This window comes from Cicer arietinum, chromosome 4, assembly GCF_000331145.2.
Source record: "Cicer arietinum cultivar CDC Frontier isolate Library 1 chromosome 4, Cicar.CDCFrontier_v2.0, whole genome shotgun sequence".
NCBI lineage: Eukaryota > Viridiplantae > Streptophyta > Magnoliopsida > Fabales > Fabaceae > Cicer > Cicer arietinum.
The window spans coordinates 4835632-4848750 of record NC_021163.2 but is presented as its reverse complement, the minus strand read 5'-3'; the positions used below and the strand labels follow the sequence as shown (position 1 = coordinate 4848750).

At 26.0% G+C, this 13119-nt stretch overlaps 1 protein-coding gene across 2 annotated transcripts; it reads left to right on the top strand.

Annotated features, from left to right (window-relative positions):
- The first annotated feature begins 257 nt into the window (after positions 1-257).
- Positions 258-6305, top strand: LOC101511757 (transcription factor UNE12-like). Of its 2 annotated transcripts, none has more exons than XM_012714531.3 (7): positions 258-839; positions 1715-1861; positions 4434-4556; positions 4635-4700; positions 4828-4893; positions 5006-5083; positions 5582-6305. In XM_012714531.3, the coding sequence occupies exons 1-7, from the start codon at positions 477-479 to the stop codon at positions 5810-5812; spliced, it is 1074 nt and encodes a 357-aa protein (XP_012569985.1). In that variant the 5' UTR covers positions 258-476; the 3' UTR covers positions 5813-6305. The 2 variants fall into 2 exon arrangements, with proteins under 2 accessions (XP_012569985.1, XP_012569986.1); XM_012714532.3 differs by having other exon boundaries at positions 4437-4556; positions 5582-6107.
- The last annotated feature ends 6814 nt before the right edge of the window (positions 6306-13119 follow it).

The window sequence follows — 13119 nt, the reverse complement described above, 5'->3', positions numbered from 1 at the left end:
AATTGGGGTCCACAACAAATTTGAGAAGTGGAGGAATGCAATTACCATTGGGTTTGAATTTGGAGCAAAGTCATCATGGTTTTCTAAGGCACCAAGACACAACACGCTTTGTTGAAAACGTTGTTGATGTTGAGGGCAACATTACCAATAACAACAACCATCACCGACACCTCCGTCTCCATGACATCAATACTCCCTCACGTCGTTTTTAGTCTTTTTAAAACCCGTAGCGCACTCACCATTCTTTTCTCCTCTCTATCTATATGTGTAGTGAAAAACATTAACAACAAAGTCCCAAATTCTGTTCTTCATTCTCACTCCGTTACAAATCAAAAACATTATCGGGAAGCGAAGCCCCCAAATTCCAACCGTGTTTCCTTGTTTTCCGCTTTTGGTGGTTGAATTTGTAACCGATAGAAACAGAAGAGAAGAAATGTGTGAATATTAAAGCATTAGAATCGATAAAATTAGGTGTTATGGCAGGTAATTGTAGTTCGGAGGGATTAGGTGACGATTTCTTCGAGCAGATCTTAGCAGTACCTGAGAGCGGATATGGGAGGAATAACAATAATAGTAGTAATAGAGGTATAGTAGTAGATGATCATGTGTTACAATTGGGGTCCACAACAAATTTGAGAAGTGGAGGAATGCAATTACCATTGGGTTTGAATTTGGAGCAAAGTCATCATGGTTTTCTAAGGCACCAAGACACAACACGCTTTGTTGAAAACGTTGTTGATGTTGAGGGCAACATTACCAATAACAACAACCATCACCGACACCTCCGTCTCCATGACATCAATACCACTTCTAATTCCTCACCCTCTTCTACTCTACATGTATGTTTCTTTTTTCATCTCATTATTTCCCTACTTTCTCCCTTTATATTTTCAATAACCTAATTAACTGCTTTTATATTTTTATACTCATTATCAATTCTTATAATTCAATTCAACTCGGATGATGTATATTATATCTTAGTTACTGATTTCATTTTTAAAAATAATTGGAAACAAAAAATTATTATAAATTAAAAGTAAAATTAACTAATCATTATGTTTTTCCATCGTCTTTGAAGTGATCTAGATTTTGGCACTTGAGGTGACTAAGTAAAAGTTTTATTTACCCTTAAACTAACATCTTATGCGATCAGATGCATTAATAATTTGATTGATTTTTACTATTAATGGAAAATATTTTACACAGGCATTCTAAATACACCAAGTTTCTAAAATGTTATAAAAAATTAATTTCTATACACTAACGAAATAAAACTCATGCAACCAATCAAAACATATTAAATATTTATTTGTAGAGATATTTTTTACAACAAATCTAAATAAAAAAGTGGTATCATAGAGTGATGTGTTAAAAAAAATTACATTCTCATTGTATATAAATTAAATTCTCTTTATAATTTTGACAAAAAAAATCTCTTTATAATTATCTATGTGATCAGATATGATTGGATATATGTGTAAATTTTTACATTGAAAATATTTTTTTTTACAAAGAATTATAGTTAATCTTGAATATTTTTTGGGGTTAGGTAATAGTTAATAATAGGGGTGAGTGGGATGTGAGGGTATATGCATGCAGTTGACATAAGACAAGAAATGTGAAGACATTTGGTTAAGGCAAAGATAAAATTATATGTCTCAGGTAGGTGATGAGTATTGTTATGTTTTGATGTTATATGGTTTGTCTGTGGCAGCTGGATAGAGATTCGATGCATATGAGGGGTTTGTTTTCAACGTTTGGACAATTGCATACTCCTACTCATGCTCAACCTGTTCGCCCAATGCTCCCATCTCCACCACCTCAACCCCAACTCCACCTTCACCATCAACAACACCAACAGGTTTTTATTATTTTAAATCATTTCTCTTTTTCTTTCAATTACCATATTGTCCTTTATCTTTTTTCAATCATCCATCAATTATTATTTCTTAATCAACAATAAGTGCTACCAACACTTTATTTGCCATTATCTTTCTAACTTACAAACTTAAAGCTAGGTCTCATCCATGAGAGTGTAACCTATAATAAATTAATGAGATCGTGTTAAAAGGAGAGTGTGAAAGAGAAGGTTGATGTAGCTCTCTTAGTTATCATCTTTTAATTATAATAGTAATAATATACATTGGCCAATTGCCAACTTCCGTCCGTAACCCACTCAAACCTCAATCCTATATAAAGACAAAGTATTATATTATGTTTACCTTAAAGTAGAGTCCCTTTACAATGCATAAAGAGAAGATGCCACTGAATGATTAATAAGTGCTTCATCCATGGCCGTTCATTCAATCATTTTATAAATATTTTATGAAATTCAATTATTATAATAAAATGCTTTTCCTTCTTCAGTGAAATCTCGGTATTGGGTTCCTTTACAATTTGGCCTTTCTTGTTGTTCATACGCTCATAGTGTTAATTTCAATTCTAGGAGGGAAAATATTCGCATTCGCAGAATCGTTGTCTTTTTTCCCCCTTTTTCCTTGATTCATGTTTAAAAAATTCCTAGATTTTGTTTTATACTCGGTTGTTTATGTTATTTATATTTTCAATTGATGATTGTTGGATGTGTTTTTGGTCTTTTAAAATCTATCATTTTCAAATTACATTAATTAGTATATTTTAAATAATACTTTTGGCTATTTATTTTAGACAGAAATTGGTGTAATGAGATATTAATAAACAATTAAAGGTTTTCACTGAAAAAACACAAATTATTTTATAAAAAATAAGTATATATATTTATGGTTTTTCTTACTTAGTGTAAAAACCTTAATTAAAACTATACTTAAAAAAAAACAAAATGAATTGTTATTTGAACATTAAAATACAGATATAATAAACAAATAATGGATCTTTATAAGAACATATGAAGGTCATAGTTCCTCCAAAATTTTCATTCTTAATAGGTTTAAACACATATTATGTTGTGTACATATAACCAAGCGACAAGGTTGACAACTAATATGTAGAATAGGCTAATCAACTCCCGGATGATTTTTTCCATTCCTTCTGTAATTTTTAACAAAAAAGTTTTCTAAAATTTTGATGTTAAAGTCTTTTTATTATTATTTTTTAAATGTAAAAGTTGTCTAAAATTTTAAACATTCTATACCACTTGTCCACTTTAATGCGTGATGAATGATGATATAGTTTACCCATTTTTTATTTACGCCAACGCTTTTTGTTTTGTTTGAATTTTATTACAGTACTTCCTTCGTGTCACAACGATGTTATTTTAATAAAAAAATATTATTTTAAAATAAATATAATTTGCTATTTTAAATACAATTTAATTTTTTTCTTTTATATTACTTTTTAATAATTGTTATGTGTAAAATTTATAAAATATTATTGTATTTTATATTGATAATAGTAAAAAATTTATCAATAATTAAGATGACAGGTTTGATAAAATGAGCTATTTTTTTTATTTTTAATTATTATAGTTTTTTCATTGTGAGACCAAGGAAGTATTACATATTTGATACTATTAAAAAAGACTATCAATTTTGACCCGATAATTAAATAAATTATTTTTATAATTAAAATTTTAATTAAAATCATTACAAGAAACGTCATTTCATAATAGCCTCAAAAAATAAAATATAAAAATTTTGTATTGTTAAATCTTAAATATGATTTAATTTATTTATAAATGACATATCATATATTAATTTTTAAATGTATATATGGACGTAGTCCTTAACATTAAACACTCATTTTCAATTCTAACGGTCTCGTACCGAATGGGACCATCAATCTATATGTCTATTTTTTTAGAGGTTCACTTTTTGCAAGCGTGCAACATTTTGATGTCTTTTTTCTTTTGAAGTTTAATGATAGTTGTTTGTCGGTGATGATTCCTCCGTCTTCACCTCAAGTTGTAAGGTGCTACCATAGCCTAAATTTACTTTGTAACAAATGCTAAAGTTCCTGCAAATAAAACACTAATACTGAAGTTTTTTTGGGATTTGATCCGGAAAGTATACAGTATTGTCGTATTAGTATCTGATTCACTCAAAAATCTAAATGCATCCTCCATAAATGTGTGTGACAAACATAACTTTATTTTAGATTTTACATCTTGTTGTCTATCTGCCAAATTACATAAAGATGTAGTTGTCACCATTTCATGTGGATGTGGCTTAAAATCAACGACAGATGACCGTCTACGTCGGTTTTTAACTGAGTTAGTGACTAATATAACAACCTCTTACATTTAAAAACGTGATTTATCCATCTCAATTAATTGTATGATAGTGATTAAGAAATGAAAAATAGACTGAACTACCTTTTACCTACTCATACAATGTGTAGCATTCTTTGTTTTAGTACTGAATTTGATAATAATTTTTCATAGTAATTAAAAAGTATAATCAATATGAATTCAATAGTACGTTTGCATTACATTACAGCAGTTTCAGAGCCAGGCACCAAATCCAACGTCTGTTGCTGCCATGCCACAACCACCAGGCATCCGCCCTCGAGTGCGAGCAAGAAGAGGGCAAGCCACAGACCCCCACAGCATCGCCGAGCGGGTAAGCTCTGCAAATTACACTGATATAACATTTAGATACATATTTTATAAAACTCATCCTTCTTTGACATCGATGTAGTTACGTCGCGAAAGAATTGCTGAAAGAATGAAGGCATTGCAGGAATTAGTCCCCAGCATCAACAAGGTTCGTGGTTTTGCAATGATGCTACAAAATGGTGTATGACATAGATAAAGTTAAATATAGGGATTGTTTTGTTTTTAAAATGTAAGTCCATTTATGTTTAATTAATATTATGAAATTGTGGTTGTAGACGGACAAAGCAGCTATGCTTGATGAAATTGTTGATTATGTCAAGTTCCTAAGGCTTCAGGTTAAGGTATGTGTAAAGAATCTTCTTGTTTGATTTTAAGCTTTTTTATAGTATGATTTTTTTAGCTAAATAGATTTTTTTTAATAGTGTATTTAATTTTATTGATATGATCAAACAGGTCTTGAGCATGAGTAGACTTGGTGGAGCTGGTGCAGTTGCTCAACTTGTAGCTGATGTTCCTGTTTCTGCAGTAGAGGTGATAATAATTAAATTAAATGCAAACATGAAATTTGAAAATGCCACTTTCATTTTTTACTTCTTAATATTCTTTTAATAATTTTTATCTATATATAAACTAGCTTTTGTCTCTCATTGTAAACTCCTTTTGCAATTTTTATATATATTGAGAAAAATATTAGTGTATTTAACATAATATAGACATTTCTAAAAAAAAATACATTTTAAATATCAATGTATTAAACTTTGACTTATCTTTTAAGATACTTAACGATACTTATAAAAATATAAATATTCAGTAGTGTTAACTAGAGGTATATTTGAAAGAAATAAAAATGTAGATATTAATTCCAAATAAAATTTATATTTAAGGATATTTTTATTTTCAAAAGGAGCTAAATGACTTTGATTTTTATAAAAGCAAATATCACTTTGTGTGCTTTTATTTGTAGGCTACTCTGTTTTGACACAACTTTATGGTAGACTTTAATGGTTGAATTGATTCTATGATCTTTAGGGGGAGGACGTAGAAGGTGGAGCCAACCAGCAAGCTTGGACCAAGTGGTCCAACGATGGCACTGAACAACAAGTTGCTAAACTAATGGAAGAAGATGTTGGTGCAGCTATGCAACTTCTTCAATCAAAGGCACTTTGTATCATGCCTATATCTCTAGCCTCAGCAATTTTTCGTATGCCTCAATCAGATTCATCAACAATCATCAAGCCTGAATCAAACAATCACTCATAGAAGAATATGTTACTCCTAGCTAACAAAAATAATTATCACCATAGACTTAACATAAATTTGCTCCAATTATCCGTCCTTTATCATAAGGTTATTATTATATTATATATTTTATAGTATAATTTCTTCATTAGATGGAGAGTTATCCACTAGCCACTATCCAGCATTTTTAATTTTATTTTTTTCTTCAAGTTTTGTCAAACTAGGATAATTAATGTCATTGCTAATAATATGTAAAATTTGAGGAGCCCAGCATGTCAATGTCATGGTGAAAAATCAAATATTTTCAATCACTCTATTGATGTTTTTTGTCCTAAATATTTATGGTGGGGTTGGTGGTGGATGACCAAAATATTTGTAGTGGAAGCTCTTTTTCTTCGTTTTTATTTTTTTGAGTTAGTGGAAAGTGGGGTCATTTAAAAGGAATGATAAGTTTGTAATGTATGATGTATTTGGAGAAATTTTAATGCAAGTTGAATTAAAATATTGTTGTTTACTTTAAAAAGCTGTTTGGAAGCATATGATAATCGGAAAAGCTAAACGTGTTTTAAAATAATCATAGATTCATACGTTTGAGTTTGGTTTGCTTATAAAGCAAAGTGAATTCCGCCCCAAAAATTAGGTGAGAGATAACTAAACCGTTTGCTACTTGATAAAGATGAAAATGACACTTTGCTAATTTACTAAACAAAATAAAAGTAGACCTTATCTTCTTATACAATTTCTTTTTTTAATGAAAAGGATACAGATATTATTTATTTATATGAAGTTTATATATGCTTGATGATAGAATAAAATAAAATCCCCTTATTATTTTATTGATGTATGTATTCTCCTGTCATGTCCAAACTTTGCTTGGGTGTATTATTTTGCAAGTATTTTAGTTAAATAGCTATAGGACAATCAATTTAGGCAAAAGTATACCTTGTTACTTAATAAATATTTTTTAGCTTATTGGTATCTATAAAAATTTTGTTTAGTTTTTATAAAAAATTTCTTTAATTTTTGTTAGTTTCTACACTATTTTATGTCAATAGTTTTAGTATCTGATATTAAGTCAACTCATATGTATTGTTAAATTTTTAAATATTTTTTGTAAGTATGTGTAGAACATTATAAATATATCTTAGTAAAATTTAGAATTTTTTAACAATAAATGAATTAAATATAAATTTTTAAACCTCAAAAGCTCAAGAAATCAAAATGATAAAAATCTAGACTTAGAAATCGAATTTTCAACTTATTTTTTGGAGAGGCAACTATCGGAACATATAAAATATATACGTAAAGTTTGATAACATTTCGATTAAAACCTCATAGAAAATTATAACGCCTAAGTATGAAGTATTGGTTCAAAAATAGACTTATCCCGTAAATTTAACCAAATCATCAAACTATTGCTCTATATATTTTTAGAGTTAGGGTTTTGAAGAATTAAGAAAGAGATATAAAATATAACTTTTGATTTTTCATTAGCCAACATGGGAAAGGACCACAACAAAAATATTAAAATAAATAGAAACAAATAAATTTCTGCTCAATTCTTTTGGGTTTATACTTTGTAAGTTAATTGGACCACTATTAGTGTACATTGACTTTGATAATTAATGTGAGACTTCAATACAATTTCAACAAAGATGACCCATTGAGATATCTCTCAAATGATGAGTCTTGGTTCAATATGAAAAAATCCTGAAATTTGTGAAATAGAAACAACAAAATCCATGTCTATGAGAGATATAATACTTTTTTTTCTTTCTAAAAATCACAAAGTTTACAATATATTTTTATAAAAAAAAAAATTCTACAATTGTCCTAAATTATGTTTTGGAAAGCATTCAGCTTATTAAAAGTTTAAAAGTTGTATTTTCAACAAATAAAAAATTATTTTTAAATTTTTTAATGAACGCTCTGATACACGTATAAACGAGACCCTTTTTAAAATATACCTCCTAATACATATTCTCTATGTTCATTTTTAATTGTAAGTTTAGAGCTTTTAACACATACCAAGACAATTAATAAACTTTGTTACTTCTTATGGAACATTTATCTTTTTTCATATCATACCCTTAATAATTTATCACATAATTCTATATATTTCTCTGTCTCCATGAAATAAGTGAAGATATTATTGATAAAATTATAATTAATGTAGTATTAGAGTTTGAAAACAATAAGTAAATAAAAATAAAAAAATTCTGCAAACACTAAACTTGATAAATATATGTACAAATTTTTTAAATTTATAGTACATCATTTTATGAAAATATACACACTAAACAATTGAGTTTGCATTGTATATTTTAAAAAATATGTACCTCAAATATATAGTTTTTGGTGTACATTTTTATAAGATTGTGTATATTACAACGAGATGACTATGTAAAATGAGGGGACTTTTATAGTGAGAAGAATAAATTTTCACTATTAACAAAATTATGAATATCTAAAATTATAAGAAAAAAGTCACGCCGTTTTTTTAATTGATAACACTTAAATAATTGTAATCAATTATGATTATTTATATATAGATGTATGATCAAGATTACTTATTTCACTTTCCTTTGTTAAAAATGCTTAATATATTTTCATAAACTATATATTTATAATATAAAATTTTATAAAAGAAAAATGTGTTCCGCAAATAATAAAAGGTGTGTAAAAACTAAAAAGTATCTGTCGAAATATGGGGTATGTTTTTTTCTCTCTGTTCAATTGAAAATATAGTTGAACACTTTACTCTATACCTTCACTCTTATACTTATACCTCATAATTTTTTAAAAAAATAATATGAATTTGATCTTTAAATTTTTTTATTATTTCACAAACTTAAATTTTATTTTTTCACTAATCAAATATCAAATTTTTCAGAACAACAAAAAACTTGAAAAAGGTTTTCCGGAATATAACTTATATACTGAAAAACTTAAAGTTTTATGTTTTCTAGTACATAACATTTTAATTTTGAAAAAAAAAATTAATTTTTAAATTACCGAAAAACTTGAGGATTTCAAGTTTTTCATAACAAATTATGCACCGAAAAACATAAAAGAAGTTTTCTAATACAAAATATTTTTAAAAGTAAAATTATTTTTAAGTTTCATGAAAACTTTAGGGTTTGAAATTTTCTGGTACAATTTTTTTAAAAATTATTTTAAAATTTCAAGAAAACTTGGGGGTTTAAATTTTCCAGAACAAAATGTGTATCGAAAAATTTCCGGAATATAACTTATATATTGGAAAACTTAAAATTTCAAGTTTTTCGATAAAGAATATTTTATTTTTAAAAACAAAATAATAATAATTTTAACTACCGAAAAACTTTGAAGTTTCAAGTTTTTCGGTACATAACATTTTTTTTTAACAAGATTTATTTTTAAGTTTCCTGAAAACTTTAGGATTTTAAATTTTCTGAAATAAGATATGTATAGGAAAACTTGAAGAAAAAAATTCTAAATATAACATCTATACTAAAAAACTTGAAAAAAAAATTTCCACAAAAAAAATAAATAAATAAAATTTGACTCTCATTTGTGTATCAAAAAACTAATAGTATTGTGAATAAAAATGAAAACATTATTTATATAAGGATAAAAACATTATTTCATAACATTTTATAAGAGTAGGAGTATAATAGGGTACATGGTATAATTTTTTTAGTTTAAAGGTGTGGAGGTGTACATACGGTTGATGAAGTCCATACGTAACACTTATGATTCCAGCCCATATGTTTTTGAAGGAAAAAGGGCTGGAGCCCTACTTCAAGACTTACATGAATCGAGCCCGTTTGTTTAATAAATTAAATATTTTTGGCTAAAATATAATTTTCACCCTTTATCTTTTATTTAATATATGTTTTAATCTTTTATCATTTATTTAATTTGTTTTGATCTTTTATTTTTGTTTTAGTCTTTATCTTTTATTTAATAATCATTTTATTTTTTATTTTTTATAAAATTATACAAATTTATCTTTTTTATTAAGAACTGAAACAAAAAATGCTAAAAGATAAACACTGAAAACGAATAAAAAATATAAAAGATTAAAATAAATAAAAAATAAGATAAAAGACTAAAATAAATATTAAATATTAAATATTAAATAAATATCAAAATTATATTTTAGCTGCCAATTCTTCTCAATTTAATTTATCAGAAAAATAAATATTAGAATTTATGCATAAATTATTAAGTATATTATATTATTATTTTTAAATTAAACTGAATCTTAATTTTCACTCATTAAGGGGTAAATATGTATTTTAAGAAAAAAGAACTATGAATCTATGGAGTAATAATAAATGATCATTTTAGTCTCTAAATAGTGAGGTGTATTCACAATATTTTTTTATATTTGAAAAGTTCATATTTAATTCATTTAAAATTAAAAACGTTACAATTTGTTTGGAGGATTTTTTTATAATATTCTAAATATAATTGTTAAAAAATTATTCAAAAATTTAAAGTTGAAGAGAAATTAAATACGGTTCGTTGAGTAAAGACTAAAATTTTAACACATTGAATACATGCATTTCAACATTTTATATTTTTTTAATGCTTAATAAATATCATTAAAGCACTTATTAGTATTCCCCGAAACATATTTAATCCTAACATTAATAGTTGTTTTTTGAATTGAAATAAAACAATTTCTCATAAATATAAAAGAATATAGATAAGAGTAAAAATAGGATATAAAAGAAGAGAATATTTATATGTATTACATTTTATTAAGATATACTATTTACATTGTTACATAAGTTCTATTTATTTATAAAACAAGTATATTAAATGTATCATCAACATATTGGAATTAATCACAATAACTTAGATAAAGGTCTTTTACTTGTGGAAGTTAAAAAAAATCCTTAAAATTATGAATATCCACAAAAGGATATGAATATCCACAACAATACTGACACGCCATCATACATAAATCATTTTAATATGATAAAAATAATTTCACCACTTCATTAAAAGAAAAGGACAGAATAAACAAATTGGTCTACAAAAGTAAGAGTATTTATCAAACTAACCTTTAAATATTATGATTTGACAATATATGATTGAAATTTTAAATCTCACTCAAAATGATTGTTTTAAGTGTAAAAATAAAATGATATTCATTTATTTAAATTATAAAATATATACAGATTTAAAAAAATATAAAAGATAAATATATGAGAAAAAAAACTCAATGTATCAGTTAATAGCACAAAATGGTAACATGTTTATAAATATGATAAAACTTAAGTATTTAGAATATATATATTTTCACATCTGTAACATTGACGTCGTTAAAGTTATTGATTAAAATTTATAATTAATTAAAGTTAACATGTCAATATATACCAAACGAACGCAACACAAATACGAAAAAAACAAAAACACCACATTAAGACAAAAAAAATTAAAAGCATTGTTCTCATTAGACGAATCACAAAAGAAAACTAAATATGTATGAAAGTCGTCTATTTAAATAAACAGATGAAAAAATAAATAATTTAAAAAACGATTCTAGACATGTTATAAACCACCACCTCTCTCTAGTAGAGGAAGAAGAAACGAACTTTAGATTGTTTAAATGGAGTGACGAGTGACTTAAGGTATACTAAGTCAAGTTGTTGAAGACTATAATGCGAAGATAGAAGATAGAGATTTAGAGAGAAACATATTTAAGGTTAAATGTGGATAAATAAAGAAAAAGATCTATACTAAAAATTGTATTAGTGTTATTATAAAGGTCTTTAAATGTATTAAAATTATTAAATAAATCTAAATATTTTTTAGTTATTTTTGTTTATAAAATTATTAGCAAAAGAGACATTCAAAAATGTATTTGCAATTTTATTAAATTCATAAGAGTTTAAAGATAAAAAGTGATCCATATAAAATAATTTTACATGATCACTCCATCATAACTATTCAATTTATGATATCATGTTAGATAATTTTTAAATCAAAGACAATTATTTAATTGATTGTTGTCATGACAAATTATAATTGATTGTCAATAAAAAAATACAATTTTGCACTGACAATATATTTATTTTATTCTCAATTTACAAACTATAATATTCTATATACTATCTCCACCACTTAAAATTTCTGGATCAAGTAAGTTACCTTAGGATTTAAAGTTTTCACCTTGTAAATTTTGTATATAATCTAATATTTAAAGATAAAAATTCACATAAAAGACCATTTATTTATTTAATATTCCACATCATAACTTCTAACTTCAGAAGCCAAGAGAGTAACGTTTTTTATTGACCTGTTATAATCTTAGAAATATCGATGGACAAAATTTACAGTCTTTTGACTATATGTTGACAACCGTAACAATAAAATTACCTTTTGACTATAAAAAAAGGTTAAAGAACTCAAGAAGAGTGCATGACATATCCATGGCAGTAATATCACACGAGTGGTACGATCGGTGTTTCTTTTTTTTTTTTTGACAAAGAGTGGTACGATGGTTGGTCAATTGAAGTTGAAACAAAAGCAACATTAAATAATTAGTACCATGAAACGAAATAGAAATAGAAATAGAAGAAGAGGCCAGACACATGAGACCAAGCACTTGTACCGTGTGGGCCAAACCCACACCCACACGAGTGAATATGACGTGTGAATTAATGAGTTGATTAGTTGGCATTGGGTCCATTGCCATTGCATTTTATTTTATTTTTTTGTTATTGGAGTAAGCATCTTCCATTCTCGCATTAATTTTGTTATGTCTCTTTATGGGTAAATTAATTTAGGATTCGGTTCTTTCTTTTTTTATGCTATTGGTTCTGTCTTCATGGTTGTCTATCCTTGTATGTTTCGTCAACTGTCTCAATTTTTTCATGACAATTGACAAAATGTTAGTGAAGCAAATTAGTATTTAAAATTTTGAGGAAGTTAAATATTCTTTAAATTTTGCGAATGGACAAATATAATTATTAAAATATACTATATTTCTTTTGATAATAAATATAAAAATAAATCAATATGTATTTGATTTAAAATTTATTTAAATACACTTTGATTTTTATTTATATTTATAACGGAAAGAAGTATAAATTAAAATAATTTATAAATTAATTTTTATTAGAAGAAGTAATGATGTAGCACATTAAATAAAAATGTGATTTTTTACGTGGATCTATAATATCACATCCCCACATACTATATTGCATGTAAAGTTTATAACATAATTTATTTTACATGTTTGGACTAATCGATATTTTAAAACTAAATTGAGTAAGATATTTCAACCGGTTGAATTATAACCTAACACAATTACCGAAGTCTATTTTTAT